This window comes from Xenopus tropicalis, chromosome 1, assembly GCF_000004195.4.
Source record: "Xenopus tropicalis strain Nigerian chromosome 1, UCB_Xtro_10.0, whole genome shotgun sequence".
In the NCBI taxonomy this organism is placed as follows: Eukaryota; Metazoa; Chordata; class Amphibia; order Anura; family Pipidae; genus Xenopus; species Xenopus tropicalis.
The window spans coordinates 12,358,895-12,380,999 of NC_030677.2; the positions used below are offsets into that span (position 1 = coordinate 12,358,895).

The 22,105-nt window shown below is 47.6% G+C and overlaps 1 protein-coding gene across 1 annotated transcript in view; it reads left to right on the plus strand.

The window, feature by feature from the left end:
* The window catches only part of ptpra (protein tyrosine phosphatase, receptor type A), a 71,683-nt gene that overhangs the window by 39,148 nt on the left and 10,430 nt on the right, over positions 1 to 22,105 (plus strand). Inside the window, 16 exon segments of the mRNA NM_001127950.1 lie at positions 12,228 to 12,304; positions 12,688 to 13,059; positions 14,250 to 14,270; positions 15,605 to 15,631; positions 16,269 to 16,353; positions 16,676 to 16,749; positions 16,956 to 17,092; positions 17,903 to 17,993; positions 18,796 to 18,872; positions 19,169 to 19,205; positions 19,414 to 19,511; positions 19,623 to 19,742; positions 20,588 to 20,754; positions 20,833 to 20,968; positions 21,331 to 21,480; positions 21,751 to 21,844. Coding sequence (NP_001121422.1) covers positions 12,232 to 12,304; positions 12,688 to 13,059; positions 14,250 to 14,270; positions 15,605 to 15,631; positions 16,269 to 16,353; positions 16,676 to 16,749; positions 16,956 to 17,092; positions 17,903 to 17,993; positions 18,796 to 18,872; positions 19,169 to 19,205; positions 19,414 to 19,511; positions 19,623 to 19,742; positions 20,588 to 20,754; positions 20,833 to 20,968; positions 21,331 to 21,480; positions 21,751 to 21,844 — 1,759 coding nt within the window. The 5' untranslated portion in view covers positions 12,228 to 12,231.

The following is a 22,105-nucleotide window of genomic DNA, read 5'->3' on the forward strand; positions in this document are numbered from 1 at the left end:
GAAAAGGGAATCATTTAACCATTAAATAAACCCAATAGGGCTGTTCTGCCCCCAATAAGGGGTAATTATATCTTAGTTGGGATCAAGTACAGGTACTGTTTTATTATTACAGAGAAAAGGGAATCATTTAACCATTAAATAAACCCAATAGGGCTGTTCTGCCCCAATAAGGGGTAATTATATCTTAGTCGGGATCAAGTACAGGTACTGTTTTATTATTACAGAGAAAAGGGAATCATTTAACCATGAAATAAACCCAATAGGGCTGTTCTGCCCCCAATAAGGGGTAATTATATCTTAGTTGGGATCAAGTACAGGTACTGTTTTATTATTACAGAGAAAAGGGAATCATTTAACCATTAAATAAACCCAAAAGGGCTGTTCTGCCCCAATAAGGGGTAATTATATCTTAGTTGGGATCAAGTACAGGTACTGTTTTATTAATATCAGCTTTACACTATACACACAATATACACAATACAGCCCCCCCCTGCATAGGGTCCCCCCACTTCATCGTGAAGTTGCTTCTTTTCAGTTAATTACCCTGAAGTTGTATTTCTAATTCCCGTGATTCATTCTCGTAGAAGAAAATGGATTAGGCCTTCTCCCGCTGCCCTACATTCATCCGCCGCTCCGTGGGATTCAGGCAATTAGTCTTGCAGTCGTTTGTAATTAGAATATCATTGTGTCTCGTTATCTATTATTTCATAGCAAGTGGGTCACTATGAGATACTTCTGCCTCTGTGTTACCTATAAATATGCACAGGGATCGTCGCTGCACCCGTGGGTGGCCGGGGCACCTGTAATAAGGACATTCAGGTACATTTTATCCATTGGATTTTGTCACTGCTGATAACAATGCCGTCATCAAACATTCATAGTTATAAAATGGATTACCCTTATATTGATGTTGATGTGAATCACAAATCCTCCTCTTCAGATCCCAATAGAATATATTGCCCCCTCCCGGAGCAGATATTTAGGGCTCAATGATGGAACGTGGGCGGGGCAGGCAATATATGATTGACAGCTTAGATTTTCAATTAAAATTACTTTCACTTTCCGTTCAGCACTTCCTAGATTTCACTTAGGTGGCAAATGCATAAGATTTTGGAGGGATACAAAGCTTTGCCTTAATAACAGTGTTCCCAAAATGGCGCCGGCCTGCTGGCTGTGACTCTAAATCCCAAGACTGAAGGAAAGAAACTTTCAAATAATTTTTATAGTGTAAGTAAAGTTTATTTTGTTCCACTAACATGATAGAAAAGGATTTGGAATTGTTTCTTAGGGTGACAGGTCCCCTTTAAAGATTTGCTTCAGCCAGACACTTGGGTTCACCGATTCCTGCTGAAATAAGCCGGATCCTTGCCGAATAGCAATATTATACGGTGCGTCCCTATTATATATAATATATTTGCTCATAGATGCAAAGTTCATTGTGTATTTACGTAACGTCACTTTAACAAAAGTATCAAATCGTATTTATTTCAAGTGTTTCTGTGCGGAACAAAGGGATTTAACGTGTTTATTGGGGCTTTGTCATTTCAGCCAATGAGCTCCACCCCCCCGCTCTTTTTTTTTTTTTCCTCCCTTCTTTTATTTTATTGTTATATTTCCTTGTTCAGCTTTGTGGGTTGCCATGGCAACCAGTCCTACACAGCAATTTGGCTTCGTTGACTAAAACCTCTCTGAGCAACACATCTTCGCCCCATGGCAACGGCGACGGGAAAACCCGAATCCTAACAAACTGCTGCCGCTCCGACACTCTGCCCCGGCCCTACAGACCCCTCTGGGGGGCTTTGTATAAAATATTTAACAAAATATATCGGCACACCTGCTAGGATAAGCCCCTCGGCCTGATCCGATTGTGGGAATTTAATTTGGGTTCAGCGTGTGATGTTAAGCTGATCCGGCAAAGCCAATCCGTTATTATATTTGTTATTGCGCCGATATGTCAGTGAGACTGCCGAAAGGCGCCTGGCGAGGATGTCATTATGACGGTTCCGTTGTCCAATAAGAGAGCAGCTTCTGTAGGGTATTAGCAGCTAACTCTGTGCAGTTTGCTATTGTCTGGAACATTCTTGGCAGCATCCAGTATTTTCTGCTGAATCCATGGATTAAACGGGCACAGTCATAGACCCTTTGTGAGCAGCAGTCCTGCCCTGCTTTATGGCTGAGATTCTAGCTATCTGTATAACAGAGCATTCTGTCACAGTGGCACAGATCCTATCTGATCCCCCCATTGTAAGCAGCAGTCCTGCCCTGCTTTATGGCTGAGATTCTAGCTATCTGTATAACAGAGCATTCTGTCACAGTGGCACAGATCCTATCTGATCCCCCCATTGTAAGCAGCAGTCCTGCCCTGCTTTATGGCTGAGATTCTAGCTATCTGTATAACAGAGCATTCTGTCACAGTGGCACAGATCCTATCTGATCCCCCCATTGTAAGCAGCAGTCCTGCCCTGCTTTATGGCTGAGATTCTAGCTATCTGTATAACAGAGCATTCTGTCACAGTGGCACAGATCCTATCTGATCCCCCCATTGTAAGCAGCAGTCCTGCCCTGCTTTATGGCTGAGATTCTAGCTATCTGTATAACGGAGCATTCTGTCACAGTGGCACAGATCCTATCTGATCCCCCCCATTGTAAGCAGCAGTCCTGCCCTGCTTTATGGCTGAGATTCTAGCTATCTGTATAACAGAGCATTCTGTCACAGTGGCACAGATCCTATCTGATCCCCCCATTGTAAGCAGCAGTCCTGCCCTGCTTTATGGCTGAGATTCTAGCTATCTGTATAACAGAGCATTCTGTCACAGTGGCACAGATCCTATCTGACCCCCCCCCCCCCCCCCCATTGTAAGCAGCAGTCCTGCCCTGCTTTATGGCTGAGATTCTAGCTATCTGTATAACAGAGCATTCTGTCACAGTGGCACAGATCCTATCTGATCCCCCCATTGTAAGCAGCAGTCCTGCCCTGCTTTATGGCTGAGATTCTAGCTATCTGTATAACAGAGCATTCTGTCACAGTGGCACACAATAAGCTATACCTTAAGTAGGAATATCCATAGAAGGAATGTTCTTCTAGACGCACCTGTATAGGTGTCTAACATTTTTTTCTTTTCTCAGCTGGAGAGTTGAACTCTTGTATGATATAAGGTCTCCTATAATCATTTATTTCCTTTTAAAATAATGTAAGTGTCGGATGTTTTGTGGTAAGAAAAAAAAAAAAGTCTTAATTGGTGGCATGAAGGAGCTGGTGATACCATTACGTGCGCAGATAATCCTGCGGGGCAGTGGAGCAATCCGTCCTCTCTGACATCTCTGAAGAGCTTCTTAACTGCTCAGCTCTCGCAATTACCGTCAACACTCGATTAATTAATCCCCTTATAAAAATAAGGCCTATTAGAGCGTGACAAAGGGCGCTGGGAAGCCTGGGATAGCCCAGAAAGGGGGCTCATAACCGTGGCTTCCAGGAAAAAATGCCTTCGCCCCGTCCATCGATCAGATCCAAACAGTAGGGATTAATGAAGCCATATATCACCCGCCCGCATTTTCCCTTTTGCTTTCCAGCCTTTCCGCCTCATATGAAAGACATTAAGGTTGCACATAATGGGCTCATTTATAAGCAGAAAGTATGTCAGCGGCAGCGAGCTGATGCCCCCCATTCATCTCCGGGTACCGGGGAGGCCGCAGATGGCTGATCAGATGGGCCTGGAAGCTCTGATATCGGGGGGTTTGTCAGAGGTGCCCTGTGGGGGGCCGGGGGTTAGTAACCAGCAGCGGGCAGAGGGGGGGGCGCTATAACAGGAGACATGGGAAAACCAAGGCTACAGAGGAGAACGTCGGCCAACTTGGCAGCAATTATTCCTCTCTTCTGGTTTGTTTACATGGAAAACATTTAAGCACCGGGAGCCACAATGGCATCTGTCTCTAATTCCCTGTAATGACATCTGTGTGTGTCTGGGCCTTGTGCCTGCCAGAAAGGCTGCTCCGACCAACACGACTCGGGGGCCCCAGTGCTGCAAGGAACCAGTGCTTCCCAATAAGCCGCAATGGTGGCCATTTGTAAAGGGGAACTTGTGTGAGTGTAGGTACTCCCTACAACACAGTCATGCTGGTTAAAGGAAAACTAAACCCTCTTTAAATATATATGACATAAACCAGCCCATATGTAAAACCCTGCTTCATCTAAATAAACCATTTTCATATAAATATACTTGTTTAGCAGTATGTGCCATTGGGTAATCCTAAATAGGAAACTGCCATTTTAGGTACTAAGGGCCGCCCCCTGGGATCATAGGAGTCACAGTGCACACAAACAAGCCAAGGCACACATACATGCTAGGCCCCATCAGCCAATGAATGGGCAGAGTTCTGCCTTTTGCTCCCACACTACTTCCTGTTACAGTTAGAGCTGCATCACTTCCTGTCAGCTGATCTCTGAGGGAGCACACAGCCCATCACTAAATGGCGGCTCAAGGGGAAGGATGTAAAAGGGCAATATTTACTGATATATATATTCCAGTTTGGGGAGATTCTTTAATAGGCCCCTTAACATAATATAAACTCTCTGTTGGTTACGTATTCATTTACTAAAAATGTCCTGCCTGCATGTTTTCTGGCAAGTCTTTAGCTTTCCTAATTTGCAGTTTTAATTTTGCAACATTAGGAAATGTCAGATGTATAAATAACAATATATGACTTTTATGGCATTTTAATGTGTTATCTTGTGACTGTCTTCAACTCTTTTATTCCCCTCCATGTATTGATGCAAGCTGAATAACTGCATAGGAACCCTCATTTATTTGAGCCTTTAGCTTGACTTCAGCCCAGCACTGTCTGTAGATGAATCTTCTCATGGATCATTATCTCTGCCTGCTCTTCATATTCAGTGCACGCTGTCTTACAGAGGCATATATCTCTTTGTGAGCACCATCTCTCCCTACTATACCTGCTATCCCACAGCCCCAGTCCCTTCCCAGAGGCTATTATCCCCCCACTGCTACTATAGGCACCATCTCTCCCTACTATACCTGCTATCCCACAGCCCCAGTCCCTTCCCAGAGGCTATTATCCCCCCACTGTTACTATAGGCACCATCTCTCCCTACTATACCTGCTATCCCACAGCCCCAGTCCCTTCCCAGAGGCTATTATCCCACTGCTACTATAGGCACCATCTCTCCCTACTATACCTGCTATCCCACAGCCCCAGTCCCTTCCCAGAGGCTATTATCCCCCCACTGCTACTATAGGCACCATCTCTCCCTACTATACCTGCTATCCCACAGCCCCAGTCCCTTCCCAGAGGCTATTATCCCCCCACTGCTACTATAGGCACCATCTCTCCCTACTATACCTGCTATCCCACAGCCCCAGTCCCTTCCCAGAGGCTATTATCCCACTGCTACTATAGGCACCATCTCTCCCTACTATACCTGCTATCTCACAGCCCCAGTCCCTTCCCAGAGGCTATTATCCCCCACTGCTACTATAGGCACCATCTCTCCCTACTATACCTGCTATCCCACAGCCCCAGTCCCTTCCCAGAGGCTATTATCCCCCCACTGCTACTATAGGCACCATCTCTCCCTACTATACCTGCTATCTCACAGCTCCAGTCCCTTCCCAGAGGCTATTATCTCCCCACGGCTACTATAGGCACCATCTCTCCCTACTATACCTGCTATCCCACAGCCCCAGTCCCTTCCCAGAGGCTATTATCCCACTGCTACTATAGGCACCATCTCTCCCTACTATACCTGCTATCCCACAGCCCCAGTCCCTTCCCAGAGGCTATTATCCCACTGCTACTATAGGCACCATCTCTCCCTACTATACCTGCTATCCCACAGCCCCAGTCCCTTCCCAGAGGCTATTATCCCCCCACTGCTACTATAGGCACCATCTCTCCCTACTATACCTGCTATCCCACAGCCCCAGTCCCTTCCCAGAGGCTATTATCCCCCCACTGCTACTATAGGCACCATCTCTCCCTACTATACCTGCTATCCCACAGCCCCAGTCCCTTCCCAGAGGCTATTATCCCCCCACTGCTACTATAGGCACCATCTCTCCCTACTATACCTGCTATCCCACAGCTCCAGTCCCTTCCCAGAGGCTATTATCCCACTGCTACTATAGACACCATCTCTCCCTACTATACCTGCTATCTCACAGCCCCAGTCCCTTCCCAGAGGCTATTATCCCCCCACTGTTACTATAGGCACCATCTCTCCCTACTATACCTGCTATCCCACAGCCCCAGTCCCTTCCCAGAGGCTATTATCCCCCCACTGTTACTATAGGCACCATCTCTCCCTACTATACCTGCTATCCCACAGCCCCAGTCCCTTCCCAGAGGCTATTATCCCCCCACTGCTACTATAGGCACCATCTCTCCCTACTATACCTGCTATCCCACAGCCCCAGTCCCTTCCCAGAGGCTATTATCCCCCCACTGCTACTATAGGCACCATCTCTCCCTACTATACCTGCTATCCCACAGCCCCAGTCCCTTCCCAGAGGCTATTATCCCCCACTGCTACTATAGGCACCATCTCTCCCTACTATACCTGCTGCTATAGGCCCCTGGACTTCCCTACAGATCACCGTGCATTGTATAATCTCCTCAGTAGAATAAGCCCATCATTAAAAGAATGCACATAAAATAACTGAAACTTTAATGAAGAGAAACATCCTGTGTACCTTGGCAGGGTTGCCATAGGAACAAGGATGCGGTTGCCCTTGTTACGGAGCAGATCTTCCTTGCCCATACATGGCTGCCTTTGTTATACTTCCCTCGTTGCACAGTGAAATGAAATCACCTCATTCATAAGGGTAAGGGCACAACCCTGTATTTATTCATGATTTTTCCCTTGGCAACGATGCCAACTCTCTCCGTGCCTGGCAGGGACCTGCCCTGTTCTTTTCATCAATACATCTCTGAAAAGGAGCTGATTCATAACCACTGTTGCTATAAATTGCCCTATTTGCCCTGGTCCGTCAGATGCTGATTGGCTGGAAGTATTTTTTGTTTTTATACATTAATGGTGATAACTATTTTTAAAGGTTTTACATCTATAATTCAGAAACCCATTATACAGAAGCTCCTAAGTACAGCAGTGGCCCTTATGGCCAACCCCCAGGATTCACTCCCTTCCTTATCTATTGGGCAGATATAGAACAGTGCTGGGGGGGTGGTTAGATAGCTAGAATCTCAGCCATAAAGCAGGGCAGGACTGCTGCTTACAATGGGGGGATCAGATAGGATCTGTGCCACTGTGACAGAATGCTCTGTTATACAGATAGCTAGAATCTCAGCCATAAAGCAGGGCAGGACTGCTGCTTACAATGGGGGGATCAGATAGGATCTGTGCCACTGTGACAGAATGCTCTGTTATACAGATAGCTAGAATCTCAGCCATAAAGCAGGGCAGGACTGCTGCTTACAATGGGGGGGATCAGATAGGATCTGTGCCACTGTGACAGAATGCTCTGTTATACAGATAGCTAGAATCTCAGCCATAAAGCAGGGCAGGACTGCTGCTTACAATGGGGGGATCAGATAGGATCTATGCCACTGTGACAGAATGCTCTGTTATACAGATAGCTAGAATCTCAGCCATAAAGCAGGGCAGGACTGCTGCTTACAATGGGGGGATCAGATAGGATCTGTGCCACTGTGACAGAATGCTCTGTTATACAGATAGCTAGAATCTCAGCCATAAAGCAGGGCAGGACTGCTGCTTACAATGGGGGGGGATCAGATAGGATCTGTGCCACTGTGACAGAATGCTCTGTTATACAGATAGCTAGAATCTCAGCCATAAAGCATGTTTGCCCTGCCCCTATGCATTAGTAAGTTGAGTGAGTGTGCGGGCACAAAGGACCTAGTTGGCACAGCTCCTCTCGCAGTTGTGGGTTATTGCAGTTCACAGAAGGGTGTTTGTTGCCTGATCGTCTCACCGCAGTAGCAAGGTTATGTTATTGTGCCCTTTAGAGTTCATCAGGGACACTGGGGACAGAAATACTTGTAATTCAGTGCTGAGCTACAACCCTCGGCACACAATGTGCTTCCCTGTGTGGCACAAACACAAGCTCACAGCAGCTAGTGAGGTTTTTAAAGGGGAACTATATTTATCTTATTTATATTTCCAGCTGCAATTGTAATCATTAGAGGAAACCATCCGTACATATGGGGCGCATACACCAATGGCAGTTGATATTACATTTGCAAATCACTGTAAAACCAATTAAACTGCCTAGCGTCACATCTCCTATCATTGGGCAACTTTTACTTTGGGGTTTGCTTGCCCTTTAATGCAAATGTGGCTCAGCCGAGTTCCCTTCGGGGGAGACTATGCGAGACGGAGCCGTGAAATCCATTTGGGGGGGAGGCTGCACGGGGGGGGGGGGGAGGCTGCGAGGAACGGGGGGGGAAGCTGCACGGAACGGGGGGGGGGGGGGAGGCTGCGCGGAAGGGGGGGCGAATGGAATTATGCAGATATAATCAAATTAAGTAATTGCCTTCCTGCACCGCTGACTGCGGATGAACATTTACTTTTTAACCCCAAAATATAATGCGTTTTTATTCAGAACTGGGGGGGGGGGGGGGGGGGGGGGCGAGGGACTTTGTGTTACTGTGACACAATAATGAGTATAAAGGGCAGTGATTGGACGACTATTTTATGAAAGTGGGGTACAGACGGTCTCATTTGAGCAACCCCAATACTTGTGAGGAATAAATGCAGCAGCTTTTTATCTTTTCTCTCACCCACCCACCTAGCAACCTACTTTGCTGCAGAAATGCCTCAGTTTAAAGGGGAACTCTTTAAATAAAGGAAAAGTTATAGTTGCAATTGAAAGCATCTGTCTGTTATATTCTCTGTACTGCTGGCTCCGACTCCTGAGCAGTAGGCGGCTGAGAGGACCTGGAAGGGACCATTGCAGCGTGGTGCCGTGGTCCATATAACAGCCCTATGTATCCATGGGGCAACAAAATGCCAGCCTAGCTACCCTAGCCCAATGTCTTCCAACTGGAACCCAGCCAGACCCAGTAAGCCATCATTACTTATATACCAATGGCCCCCCTCTCTGCTCCCCCCAGGGGGTCAGGGCAGGCTCAAGTACATAAATGAATGATAGGAGGAATAGGGGGGCACTGAGGTTGAAAGCAGGGGTGACCGCGGGCAGCATTTGACCCACCACCCACTAAAGTGTAGCATCAGCCTTAACCCCCCAACCTAGTGGTGTGAAAAACTATTTGCCCCCTTCCTGATTTCTTATTCTTTTGCATGTTTGTCACACTTAAATGTTTCTGCTCATCAAAAACCGTTAACTATTAGTCAAAGATAACATAATTGAACACAAAATGCAGTTTTTAAATGAAGGTTTACGTTATTAAGGGAGAAAAAAAACTCCAAATCTACATGGCCCTGTGTGAAAAAGTGATTGCCCCCCTTGTTAAAAAATAACTTAACTGTGGTTTATCACACCCGAGTTCAATTTCTGTAGTCACCCCCAGGCCTGATTACTGCCATCACTTAAATAGGAGCTACCTGACACAGAGAAGTAGACCAAAAGCACCTCAAAAGCTAGACATCATGCCAAGATCCAAAGAAATTCAGGAACAAATGAGAACAAAAGTAATTGAGATCTATCAGTCTGGTAAAGGTTATAAAGCCATTTCTAAAGCTTTGGGACTCCAGCGAACCACAGTGAGAGCCATTATCCACAAATGGCAAAAACATGGAACAGTGGTGAACCTTCCCAGGAGTGGCCGGCCGACCAAAATTACCCCAAGAGCGCAGAGACAACTCATCCGAGAGGCCACAAAAGACCCCAGGACAACATCTAAAGAACTGCAGGCCTCACTTGCTTCAATTAAGGTCAATGTTCACGACTCCACCATAAGAAAGAGACTGGGCAAAAACGGCCTGCATGGCAGATTTCCAAGGCGCAAACCACTTTTAAGCAAAAAGAACATTAAGGCTCGTCTCAATTTTGCTAAAAAACATCTCAATGATTGCCAAGACTTTTGGGAAAATACCTTGTGGACCGACGAGACAAAAGTTGAACTTTTTGGAAGGTGCGTGTCCCGTTACATCTGGCGTAAAAGTAACACAGCATTTCAGAAAAAGAACATCATACCAACAGTAAAATATGGTGGTGGTAGTGTGATGGTCTGGGGTTGTTTTGCTGCTTCAGGACCTGGAAGGCTTGCTGTGATAGATGGAACCATGAATTCTACTGTCTACCAAAAAATCCTTAAGGAGAATGTCCGGCCATCTGTTCGTCAACTCAAGCTGAAGCGATCTTGGGTGCTGTAGCAGGACAATGACCCAAAACACACCAGCAAATCCACCTCTGAATGGCTGAAGAAAAACAAAATGAAGACTTTGGAGTGGCCTAGTCAAAGTCCTGACCTGAATCCTATTGAGATGTTGTGGCATGACCTTAAAAAGGCGGTTGATGCTAGAAAACCCTCAAATAAAGCTGAATTACAACAATTCTGCAAAGATGAGTGGGCCAAAATTCCTCCAGAGCGCTGGAAAAGACTCGTTGCAAGTTATCGCAAACGCTTGATTGCAGTTATTGCTGCTAAGGGTGGCCCAACCAGTTATTAGGTTCAGGGGGCAATTACTTTTTCACACAGGGCCATGTAGGTTTGGATTTTTTTTCTCCCTAAATAATAAAAACCCTCATTTAAAAACTGCATTTTGTGTTTACTTGTGTTATCTTTGACTAATAGTTAAATGTGACAAACATGCAAAAGAATAAGAAATCAGGAAGGGGGCAAATAGTTTTTCACACCACTGTATATAATATAGTGCCACTTTCCAGTTTATACTGTCAGCTTCCCCTTTAAATGCATGTAAATCCTATCCCAAACGTTGTCATTCTGACTGTTGGTCGCCGTGGCCGCCTCGCTATCACTTGCCTGAGTGCAGCTCAGCAGTGCAGTGCACAGATACCATAAAGATAAATGTATTGGGTGTTGTTGTTTCACTTGCCGTTGTGGTTTTGTGGTTGTTAACTTCCCCTTTATCCCCTGAGCAACGCTGTCGGTTATTTGATAAACAGCGGTTTCTCACCAGTTCCTGCGGGTTCCAGGGAAAGAGTTGCAGCCCAGGTTGAGTGCCGTGCACAGAAGGGTGCTATTCAGACCTTGCGCTGCTGGGTGCCATCTTCTTAAAGGGCCAGTAACACCAGAAAGGGAAAGGGTTTTGTATCCAATGAAAGGATAAATAAAGCCTGAGTAAAGCTGAATCTTATACAAGGACCTTACTGTACCAGCCCAGAGGTTTAGCAGCCCTGTATCTGTAATGATCCAGGCCCTCGGCAGCTTTCCATCTTGTTAGGCCACCTTGTGTGTGTCAGTGGCACTGCACATGCTCAGTGGGCTGCTGGTGAGAATCTGAGATTAGGGGGCATTGAAAATCCTTATCACATGAGCGCATCAGGTCAGTGGGCACAATGCGAGTTGTAGTTCTGCCAACAACTGCTATCTCCTTACGTTACCACAACGGCACACTTTCTGTAGCTTTCCCCACGGGCACGAAATTCCTTCCCTGCCAACTATATGCTCTGACTCATTAATAACCCCATGAATAATTCCCCTCCTACCACTGTTACAATGATATAACACGTTGCTGGGGGGGTAATGTGGCAACAGCTGACTGAGTATTCTTATGCAGTAGGAGGGCATTCCAACTGTATAATGCACCAGTGGGCAGGGGTTTGTTTATCCTACTTGGCAAAGAACAATTATTAATGGGTTATCCTGACTCACAGTAGTTCTTATTATAGCTCCATTGCAGACTTTATTAATGGTCAATAATAGGCAGTCAGGTTCGGTGCTGGTTAGAATGTGTAATTATTGGGACCCCCCCCCCCCCCTTCCATTTTACCTAAGGGAAGAAAAAGGCTAAATATATGGAAGAATAGGTTACAGTATGGAAAGAATAAAGAGGTTGTGTGAGGAGAGGAGGAAAAATAGTGTGGAGAGTGGTCTAAGGCTTTCTGGTGGGGCCCCCATCCTACTCCAACTATGCTCCCTGCCATAAAGAAAGACAGAACTGCTGTAAAGATGAAGTAAAGATGGTCACATGAGTACCATAACATCATTCTAACTATGACCCCAATTTATTTGGTCGCAGATATACAGTAAATTCTGATGTTCCTTTAGGTAAAAACAAATAAACGCTCTGCTTGTTTGTCTTTCAGTGCCATGGATTCTTGGCTCCTGATTGGCCTGCTGGCCACGGCGCTACCATGCTGGGCAGCAGAAAATGCCACCACAGGTAAGTGAAGTCAAATGACTGTAATTGAAATAAGAGCAGGCGTTCTTCACACTGTCAGATGGTCCTGCAGGGGATTCTGGGGGTTGTAGTTTCCAACAGCAGTGACTTTAAAAATGCCCATGATCCTCAGCGGAAGGGATCCTGCTTCCAATGATGGGGGACTCTACCCAGCAGTCCTTGCCTTGGATCAATGGAGCCTGCTCATCTTATAAGTCCTCCTTGTTTATTGACTTTGTTTTATTTTAAACTCAACAAAGTTTGCGCCAGACCTAGTAACCCCTAGCAACCAGTCAGTAGGTTGCTATAGGATACTAGACCTGGAGTAAAGGTTGAAACCATGTTTTTGCATATGGCCCAATGATTTAATTATTTCCCCCCCACAGTTGCTCCCACTCCAGCAGTCAATTTTACAACCAGCCCAGCGCAACAGGACCCGCCCCCAGAGCCAACGAATGAGACGGCGGCAAGCTCTGTAGATCCAGAATCGAAGACGACGGCTCCTTTTACGACCACTAGAACCGCTGTGATCCTCGCCCCCAATGTTACAGACAGCATCTTCCCATACACCTCCCCCGGCAATGGTTCAGATGCCAATAACCAGACGGACATTACCAACAGCACCGCGGCGCCCCCTACTGTCGCAAGTGGAACGTCCACCCCTGTTGCTCCGGACATAAACGTGGAGACGACGCGTGGGATAATTAATGTGGTTTCCTCAATGCTGCCCACCCTCCCCACCGATTTATATCCTACAGGTATGGGCAGTGTAACCAAAGCTCCGTGTTCTGACCTGAAATAATAATAATAAGCTTGTGATTTGATTTATGGGCCGGGGGCAGTTGTACTGGCGGAAACAGGGGCAAGTTTCAGGTAAGGGTTGGATGCATTTGAAGCAACACAAGGCTACGTATAGCAGCACCTATTGTAGTGTAGCGCAGGGAATGTGGCACCCATTGTAGCTCAGGGAATGTGGCACCCATTGTAGTGTAGCCCAGGGAATGTGGCACCCATTGTAGTGTAGCCCAGGGAATGTGGCACCCATTGTAGTGTAGCGCAGGGAATGGGGCACCCATTGTAGCTCAGGGAATGCGGCACCCATTGTAGTGTAGCGCAGGGAATGTGGCACCCATTGTAGTGTAGCGCAGGGAATGGGGCACCCATTGTAGTGTAGCGCAGGGAATGTGGCACCCATTGTAGTGTAGCGCAAGGAATGGGGCTCCCATTGTAGCTCAGGGAATGGGGCACCCATTGTAGTGTAGCTCAGGGAATGGGGCACCCATTGTAGTGTAGCTCAGGGAATGGGGCACCCATTGTAGCTCAGGGAATGCGGCACCCATTGTAGTGTAGCTCAGGGAATGCAGCACCCATTATAGTGTAGCGCAGGGAATGTGGCACCCATTGTAGTGTAGCGCAGGGAATGTGGCACCCATTGTAGTGTAGCGCAGGGAATGTGGCACCCATTGTAGTGTAGCGCAGGGAATGTGGCACCCATTGTAGTGTAGCGCAGGGAATGTGGCACCCATTGTAGTGTAGCGCAGGGAATGTGGCACCCATTGTAGTGTAGCGCAGGGAATGTGGCACCCATTGTAGTGTAGCTCAGGGAATGCGGCACCCATTGTAGTGTAGCTCAGGGAATGCAGCACCCATTATAGTGTAGCTCAGGGAATGGGGCACCCATTGTAGTGTAGGAAAGAATTATTCCTCATTTGGGGCAAAATGACAGAGACAGATGCAGTTTGTATTTATTGCAGTATTGTAGCCTCCCTCTGGATAAGCCTGGAGCCAACAGGAACTGTATGAGGGGAAGGGGAACATTTTGCAGATTCTGTATCTGTGTTACTTTGTGTTAGTGTGTGTTTGGGTCGGTCTCTGTTCACTTACATTATTCTCTTGTTCTTCCTCAAATGATAAATGTTTCTCGTTTCTTTTAACCCTCTCTTTGTAGATTCAACAACAGAAAATCCAGGTAAAAATGCCGGCCTTTCATTTCTTACAAAGATAGAAACTCATTGTTATATAGAGATACAGCTTTGGAGCAGCGGTAGAAGGGCTGTGGCGGGGCAGGGGTAGTTGGTAAGAAGGGTCTGGCAGGGCAGCGGTAGAAGGGTCAGGTGAGGGGTAGTTGGTAAGAAGGGTTTGGCGGGGCAGGGGTAGAAGGGTCAGGTGAGGGGTAGTTGGTAAGAAGGGTCTGGCAGGGCAGGGGTAGAAGGATCAGGTGAGGGGTAGTTGGTAAGAAGGGTCTGGCGGGGCAGGGGTAGAAGGGTCAGGTGAGGGGTAGTTGGTAAGAAGGGTCTGGCAGGGCAGGGGTAGAAGGATCAGGTGAGGGGTAGTTGGTAAGAAGGGTCTGGCGGGGCAGGGGTAGAAGGGTCAGGTGAGGGGTAGTTGGTAAGAAGGGTCTGGCGGTGCAGGGGTAGAAGGATCAGGTGAGGGGTAGTTGGTAAGAAGGGTCTGGCGGGGCAGGGGTAGAAGGGTCAGGTGAGGGGTAGTTTGTAAGAAGGGTCTGGCGGGGCAGGGGTAGAAAGGGTCTGGCGGGGCAGGGGTAGAAAGGGTCTGGTGGGGCAGGGGTAGAAAGGGTCTGGCGGGGCAGGGGTAGAAGGGTCTGGCGAGGCGGGGGTAGAAGGGTATACGGTTTTGCACTGCTGTCACGGAAATAACATACTTGAAGAGTTAATTGGTGGTTTTATAAAGGGGCGTATTCTCTAGAACCCCAGACTAACACCCTAAACCAACCCCATTATTTTGCACCCCTATAGTCAACAGGAATAAACCTGAGCTAAGAGACAGTGAGGGATTCTATGAGAATGAGCCTCCCTGTGGGGGCGGGGCGCCCGGGCAACTGCCACTTTCTCCTTTGTCATTTTAACCCGAGAAAATGTCAGAAAAGGGCTGTGTGCTGTCAGCGCCGCGTAGCCCTCTCCCCAACACTCGCTGAATGTTAATCATCTTCTGTCCCTCTCCATATCACTGTCTCACCGTATCCTAGCAACAAGCCCGAGACTGCCAAGAACCTTCAGTCAATCCACATGGCAGTGTAAAACTGATGCCGGGGGCCCGTCCTTGCCTGCTGCTGCCCAACATGGAGTCACAGCGCCAGTCAGTCACGCGTGGGCAGAGTTGGCCTGGCAGCCTGGCTGCTTGGGGCAAATGGATGGAACAATAGGTTGCCGTACATATGGGTACATGGGCAGATCGGACCTGGTTGGCCCATATTTGGCCGCCTTAACTCTTTGCTGGTCTGACAGTGTTACAAACACCTAATGATAATGATTGTACATTAACCCTTTGTGTCTTGTGCCGCAGGGACCAATGGTTCGGAAGTGCAAAGAGGTAAGAGACGCCATACTGCTTGTTACATACCTGCTCATTATTCTGTTTCATGGGGGTATTAGCTGGATTTAAAGAGCAAGTATATATTCATTTTTTATATTCTCTGCAATTTTGCATAATAGAAATAGTAAACGGCACTTCCCATCCCCAGCCCCCCGATATAATGCGCCCCCACTGTAGCTGCTAATTGGCTTAGATTGGTTGCTGGCTATGGCTATGATGCCCAGCTGTGCCCCACCATATCTTGCTATGTTACCATAAAGGAGGCATATGGGGCTGTAAGTAACCTTTAAGGGTTAAATGCTCATTTATTTCATTTATTTTCTGTCTTTGCCCTAGTTCTGTGATGTGTTAGAGTCCTACTTGCAGTTTTAGCCTTTTCTGAGCTGCCATTGGCTGGCTACAGGCGTCCTTATCTCTTCCCATAGATCTCCTGTTGTGTTACAATCAGAGCCAGGGTTGGGAACTGAAAATAAACTCCCTTTCTGCTCTGTTAAACTCTGCCTGTTCTTTATATGTGGGTATAGGCAGCTATAATCCCTGGCATTGTTGAACACATGTGGGTGTATAACAGTGCCCATGTATTGTGCGTCTGCCCCTGATTGGCTGTTTATTGGGTGCCCCCTTGTTATTGCAGATGAGACCCCCATCATTGCAGTCATGGTGGCTCTGTCCTCTCTGCTGGTCATCGTCTTCATCATCATCGTGCTGTACATGTTACGGTAAGTCGCCATTTTCCCTCGAGCTGCCATTTAGTGATGGGCTGTGTGCTCCCTCAGAGATCAGCTGACAGGAAGTGATGCAGCTCTAACTGTAACAGGAAGTAGTGTGGGAGCAAAAGGCAGAACTCTGCCCATTCATTGGCTGATGGGGCCTAGCATGTATGTGTGCCTTGGCTTGTTTGTGTGCACTGTGACTCCTATGATCCCAGGGGGCGGCCCTTAGTACTTAAAATGGCAGTTTCCTATTTAGGATTACCCAATGGCACATACTACTAAAACAGCTGGAGGGCCAAATGTTGAACATGGCTTCCTTTCTCCATAGGTTCAAGAAGTACAAACAAGCCGGGAGCCACTCCAATTCCTTCCGTCTCTCCAATGGCCGAGTAGATGATACAGGTGGGTGTATATTTCTAAGGCGGAGTCTGCATTACCCATCAGTGTGCACCCAAGGGCTTTTGGGGAGGTGTCTAGAAACATACCAACCAATCAGCAGCATTACGTAGTTACTTGTTTAAAATGGAACATCCTCTAGGTTGCTACGGGTTACTAGACCTTGAGCAGAGAATGAAATAAAAGAGCTGTAATTGTTGTTAATGTTGCAGAGCCGCAGAGCATGCCTCTATTGGCACGGTCGCCCAGCACCAACAGGAAGTACCCGCCCCTGCCGGTGGATAAGCTGGAGGAAGAGATAAACAGGAGGATGGCGGATGATAATAAGCTCTTTAGGGAAGAGTTCAATGTGAGTATATCCATTGCATGCCCACTAGGGGGCACACTTATACAGGGGAATGTGGAAGCCTGCTGGGGGGTCAGTGTATGTATATTTGTATGCAGCGCTGTACAGCAGAAAGGGATAGGTATATGTAATAAGCGGTGTTATAATGAGATAAATAGTAGGGTACATAATGGCAGCCTTTATTACAATCGGTAAACTGATTAGATGGTAAGCTCTTGGGCAAGGTCAGACCTATTCTATACCTCTCAAGTGTGTGTGTTTTTTTTTTAGTGACCCTAAAATGCTATCAATACAAGCCCTGTTCAACCAGCTGTATCCGACAGCCAATCAGATAAGTTGTAGACCATGCAGTGGGAGCCAATCAGAAACAAGTACACTTGGCGCCATGTTTACTAATTTCCAGGTTATTCAGAAGCAGCCAGGAGCTCTGTTTAGGGAACCGTGTTGGGGCTTATTCATGATAAACACCCAATGAAGAATGAGTATGGCTGCCCGAGGGCTTTATTGTACAAGTCCCTGCTGCCGGGCATCCTCTTTGTGTAAGAAATGATTTCTCCACTATTGAGTCCCTACTGGGTAATGTCATTAGCGCTGTGTGCGGATAAATACTTTTCCTGCCCTATCAAATACTGTGATGGCTTCCGGAAACTTCCAGCTCGTTTTTCCCATTGGGTTATGCTGCCACCTGGTGGCAATAAGGTGCATGTTGTTCTTAATGAGAAGAGTGAATGGGATCTGTATGAAACCTCAGTTTACTGCAGTGTCCCCCTTTGGGACCTCCTGGTAACCTGCACCGTCTCTATTCGCTTCCAGGCTCTCCCGGCGTGTCCCATCCAAGCTACGTGCGAAGCAGCGTCCAAAGAAGAAAATAAAGAGAAGAACCGATACGTCAATATCCTACCTTGTATGTGTTTACCCTCCCTGCTCTTCATTATTGCCCTGAGGGGGTAAATGTATAATCTGCCTTTAGCCTGAGCTCTAATTGTTATTTCTGGTCTGTAGATCCTTGCTATGGGGTTGGGGGGCTGTAGGAGTCCCTGGGTGCTCATTTGAGCATTAGCCCCCACACACAGTGATAAAGTATAAGTATAAATATTGCAACAGTTGTCCATGTGGTGGGGGGGGGGGGTAACCCAGCAGTATGGTGGCCACTACCATAGAAGCTGTCAGATTCTCCCTGTCAGCCATGGGTATAACTAAAGGGGGACGACACACAGCAGTTTGGGGTCTCTGGGCAAGAGAGGGTCCAATGGATTCCTAACTGATAGGCAGTTTGAAGTTGGTGGGGGGAAACCTGGGACCCCAATAAGGAGGCAGGAGATGACATAAATCAGGGAAACCCCCGAGGTTGTTCACCCCTATTTTCTCTCTAGCCTGTATCTGGGTTATGACCATAGCTAAGTGCTCAGAAGGTTAACTTCACCTTTAAATATGCGACCTACAAACCTAATTGCATCGTGCGTCTTTAGGGAGACGAAAAAAGTAAAATGAGCTTTTTATCCCGGCCGCTTTCTAGGTTAATTTGCCTTTTACATGGTCATTATTAGAAAGCAAAATTAATTTCCATGTTATTACCCCGGGGGGGAGCAGGAGATGGGGGTGATGGAACCCGTACATATCGGATAAATGTGGCCCTATAGCGTGGCTCTCCCAGAGGGGCGGGTCCTGTTCTGCTCGTGACTGTCTCTGTCCCTCTGTCCTTCCAGACGATCATTCGAGAGTTCACTTGTTGCCTATCGAAGGCGTCCCCGATTCCGACTACATTAATTCCTCCTTCATCAACGTAAGCGCTGCGGCCCTTCTACACTACTCTAATTATCGGCTTCCTTCAGTGTGTATATTTCTATTCTACGTATGGGTGGGTGCTGCCATGTTGGTTTCCATAGGATTTAGCTTATTGTATATTTCTCTTATCTGTATATGGAGGGAGCTGCCATATTGTCTCCCATAGACAGTACAGTATGAGAGTATATATGATAGCTTATTATAAGCTTATATTGGTTACTGGGGTATTCTGGGAGTTATGGGGGCTTATACATGTCTGTGCAACTGATTTGGCTGTAATTTGTTCCTTTGCAGGGATACCAAGAGAAGAACAAGTTCATTGCTGCTCAAGGTAACTCTAATTTTATATATTGCTTCTGGTACATTGTTCAGAGAGTCGGAAACAGCAGTGCAGAGCTATAACGCCGGCCAGATAACCGCTTTCAATATCAGCGACATTTACAAATCACTCGATGGCCAATAGGAAGGTGTAATGAGTATCTGTAATGGTGATGATTGGTCTGTGTGGACCCACAATGCTTTGCGCTCTCTATTAAAAGGCCCAAAAGAGGAGACTGTGAATGATTTCTGGAGAATGATCTGGGAGCAAAACACGGCCACCATCGTCATGGTAACGAATCTGAAGGAACGAAAAGAGGCAAGTGGGGCAAATTATACCGGGTATTGGGCTCGACCACATTGCCATTGGCTGTACCAGTCTGTATACCTTATCTCTATCACTGACCGGTTATATATTTTGTACCTGCAGTGCAAATGTGCCCAGTACTGGCCCGATCAGGGGTGCTGGACCTACGGGAACATCCGTGTGTCTGTGGAAGATATGACTGTGTTGGTAGATTACACTGTGCGCAAATTCTGCATCCAACAGGTAACGCAGCCTTGGGGGGTCCGGGGGGGGGGGTGTCTCTTATTCAGCCTCTGCTGCCCCTTCTGTTTGATAAATAATAGAGGGGGTTTTAGACCCCTGGGTAGGGTGCAGCCTTGGGGGTCCGGGGGGGGTGTCTCTGTGGGGGAAATGCAGATTATTCAGCCTCTGCTGCCCCTTCTGTTTGATAAATAATAGAGGGGGTTTTAGGCCCCTGGGTAGGGTGCACTCTTGGGGGTCCGGGGGTGTCTCTGTGGGGGAAATGCAGATTATTCAGCCTCTGCTGCCCCTTCTGTTTGATAAATAATAGAGGGGGTTTTAGGCCCCTGGGTAGGGTGCAGCCTTGGGGGTCCGGGGGTGTCTCTGTGGGGGAAATGCAGATTATTCAGCCTCTGCTGCCCCTTCTGTTTGATAAATAATAGAGGGGATTTTAGGCCCCTGGGTAGGGTGCAGCCTTGGGGGTCCGGGGGGGGTGTCTCTGTGGGGGAAATGCAGATTATTCAGCCTCTGCTGCCCCTTCTGTTTGATAAATAATAGAGGGGGTTTTAGGCCCCTGGGTAGGGTGCAGCCTTGGGGGTCCGGGGCGTGTCTCTGTGGGGGAAATGCAGATTATTCAGCCTCTGCTGCCCCTTCTGTTTGATAAATAATAGAGAGGATTTTAGGCCCCTGGGTAAGGTGCATTTCCATGGGTGTACACTAGGGGGCGCAGCAGGCTAATGTATAGAGAAGTGACACAAACCCGGTGCTGTTTGGAAATCACTAGGCAGGGAGACAGTGGGCAGAAGAGAATAGGCCCCAGCCAGTCACAGATACTGATATGATGGTTGCTGCTAACTCCTCCCACATAGGTTGGGGACGTCACCAACAAGAAGCCACAGCGGCTCGTCACTCAGTTCCACTTCACCAGCTGGCCCGATTTCGGGGTGCCTTTCACTCCCATTGGGATGCTCAAGTTCCTGAAGAAAGTAAAGACGTGTAACCCCCAGTACGCGGGCGCCATTGTGGTACATTGCAGGTGGGTGATCAGGGCGTGGGTGGCGCCTATGGGTAACTGTGCCATGTCCAATACATAATACTGTGCTTTTGTCTGCAGCGCTGGGGTGGGGCGGACGGGCACCTTCATCGTCATAGACGCCATGTTGGACATGATGAACTCAGAAAAGAAAGTCGACGTTTATGGTTTCGTTAGCCGGATCCGAGCGCAGCGCTGTCAGATGGTACAAACAGACGTAAGTAGTGATGCTTATGGGTAACTATAGTACACTTGGGCTCATTTATAAACACTGGCACCTGGGCAGTAACCCATAGCAACCAGCCAGCGGCAGGGTGAACGCTGAAAGCAATCGGCTGAATGGTTGCCATTATTTACTGCACAGGTACAAAGTTGCCTCACTGTTTGTGAGCGCCGTGTTGGCACTTTCAGCTGAGGGCGCTAGTTAGCCAATTGCCCTGGGTGGGGAGCATAGCATCTATAAAAAATTACCCCACCGGTGGTAGTTGGCAACCACACGTAGCCCTAGGGGTGATGGTTATTTTTCCCAGTGTTTCCTGTGGCCCAACAGAACCATAGAACTCCCCATTCTGTCCCTAGATGCAGTACGTGTTCATTTACCAAGCGCTGCTGGAACATTATCTGTACGGGGACACGGAGCTGGAGGTGACGTCGCTAGAGACCCATCTACAGAAACTCTACAGCAAGATTCCTGGGACCAACAGCACCGGCTTGGAGGAGGAGTTTAAGGTACTGCCCACCTGGCCTATAGCGCCCCCTGCAGGGCCGCCATCAGAAACTTTGGGGCCCCGCACAAGATATTTCATACGTAATTTACACAATTTGCTTAACTTTCGTGATGTGACCGGGCCCCCTTACGAAAGGGGATATTACCGGGGTCCGGCACAATTGTACCCCCTCTCCCCCCGATGGCGACCCGGGCCCCTGGTACGAATGCAGTATGACTGGTGACATAGTGGTTCCTTTGGACCTGATTGTAATTTTGTTGGGTTTTGGCAGAAACTCACTTCCATTAAAATCCAGAATGACAAGATGAGGACGGGCAACTTGCCGGCCAACATGAAAAAAAACCGAGTTCTCCAGATAATCCCATGTAAGTAATTCCCATAATGCAGTGTGGCCGGCCCTATAGGAAGTGAGGGGCCACTAGCCTTTAGGAGGGTACAGGGAGTTGTGGTTTGGCAGTAGCCGTACAGTGTGGATCTCTGGATCCATGGAATGTTCTACAGGAAAAGTAAAGTAGAAAGAGTAGGTTGGGTCATCTCTTCTGCATATGGAACCTGTGAGACCTACAGTGAGTGTCTCTGGGTGCCTGGGGTCATCACAATCCCCCCTTATTAGTAGCAGTCTCTTT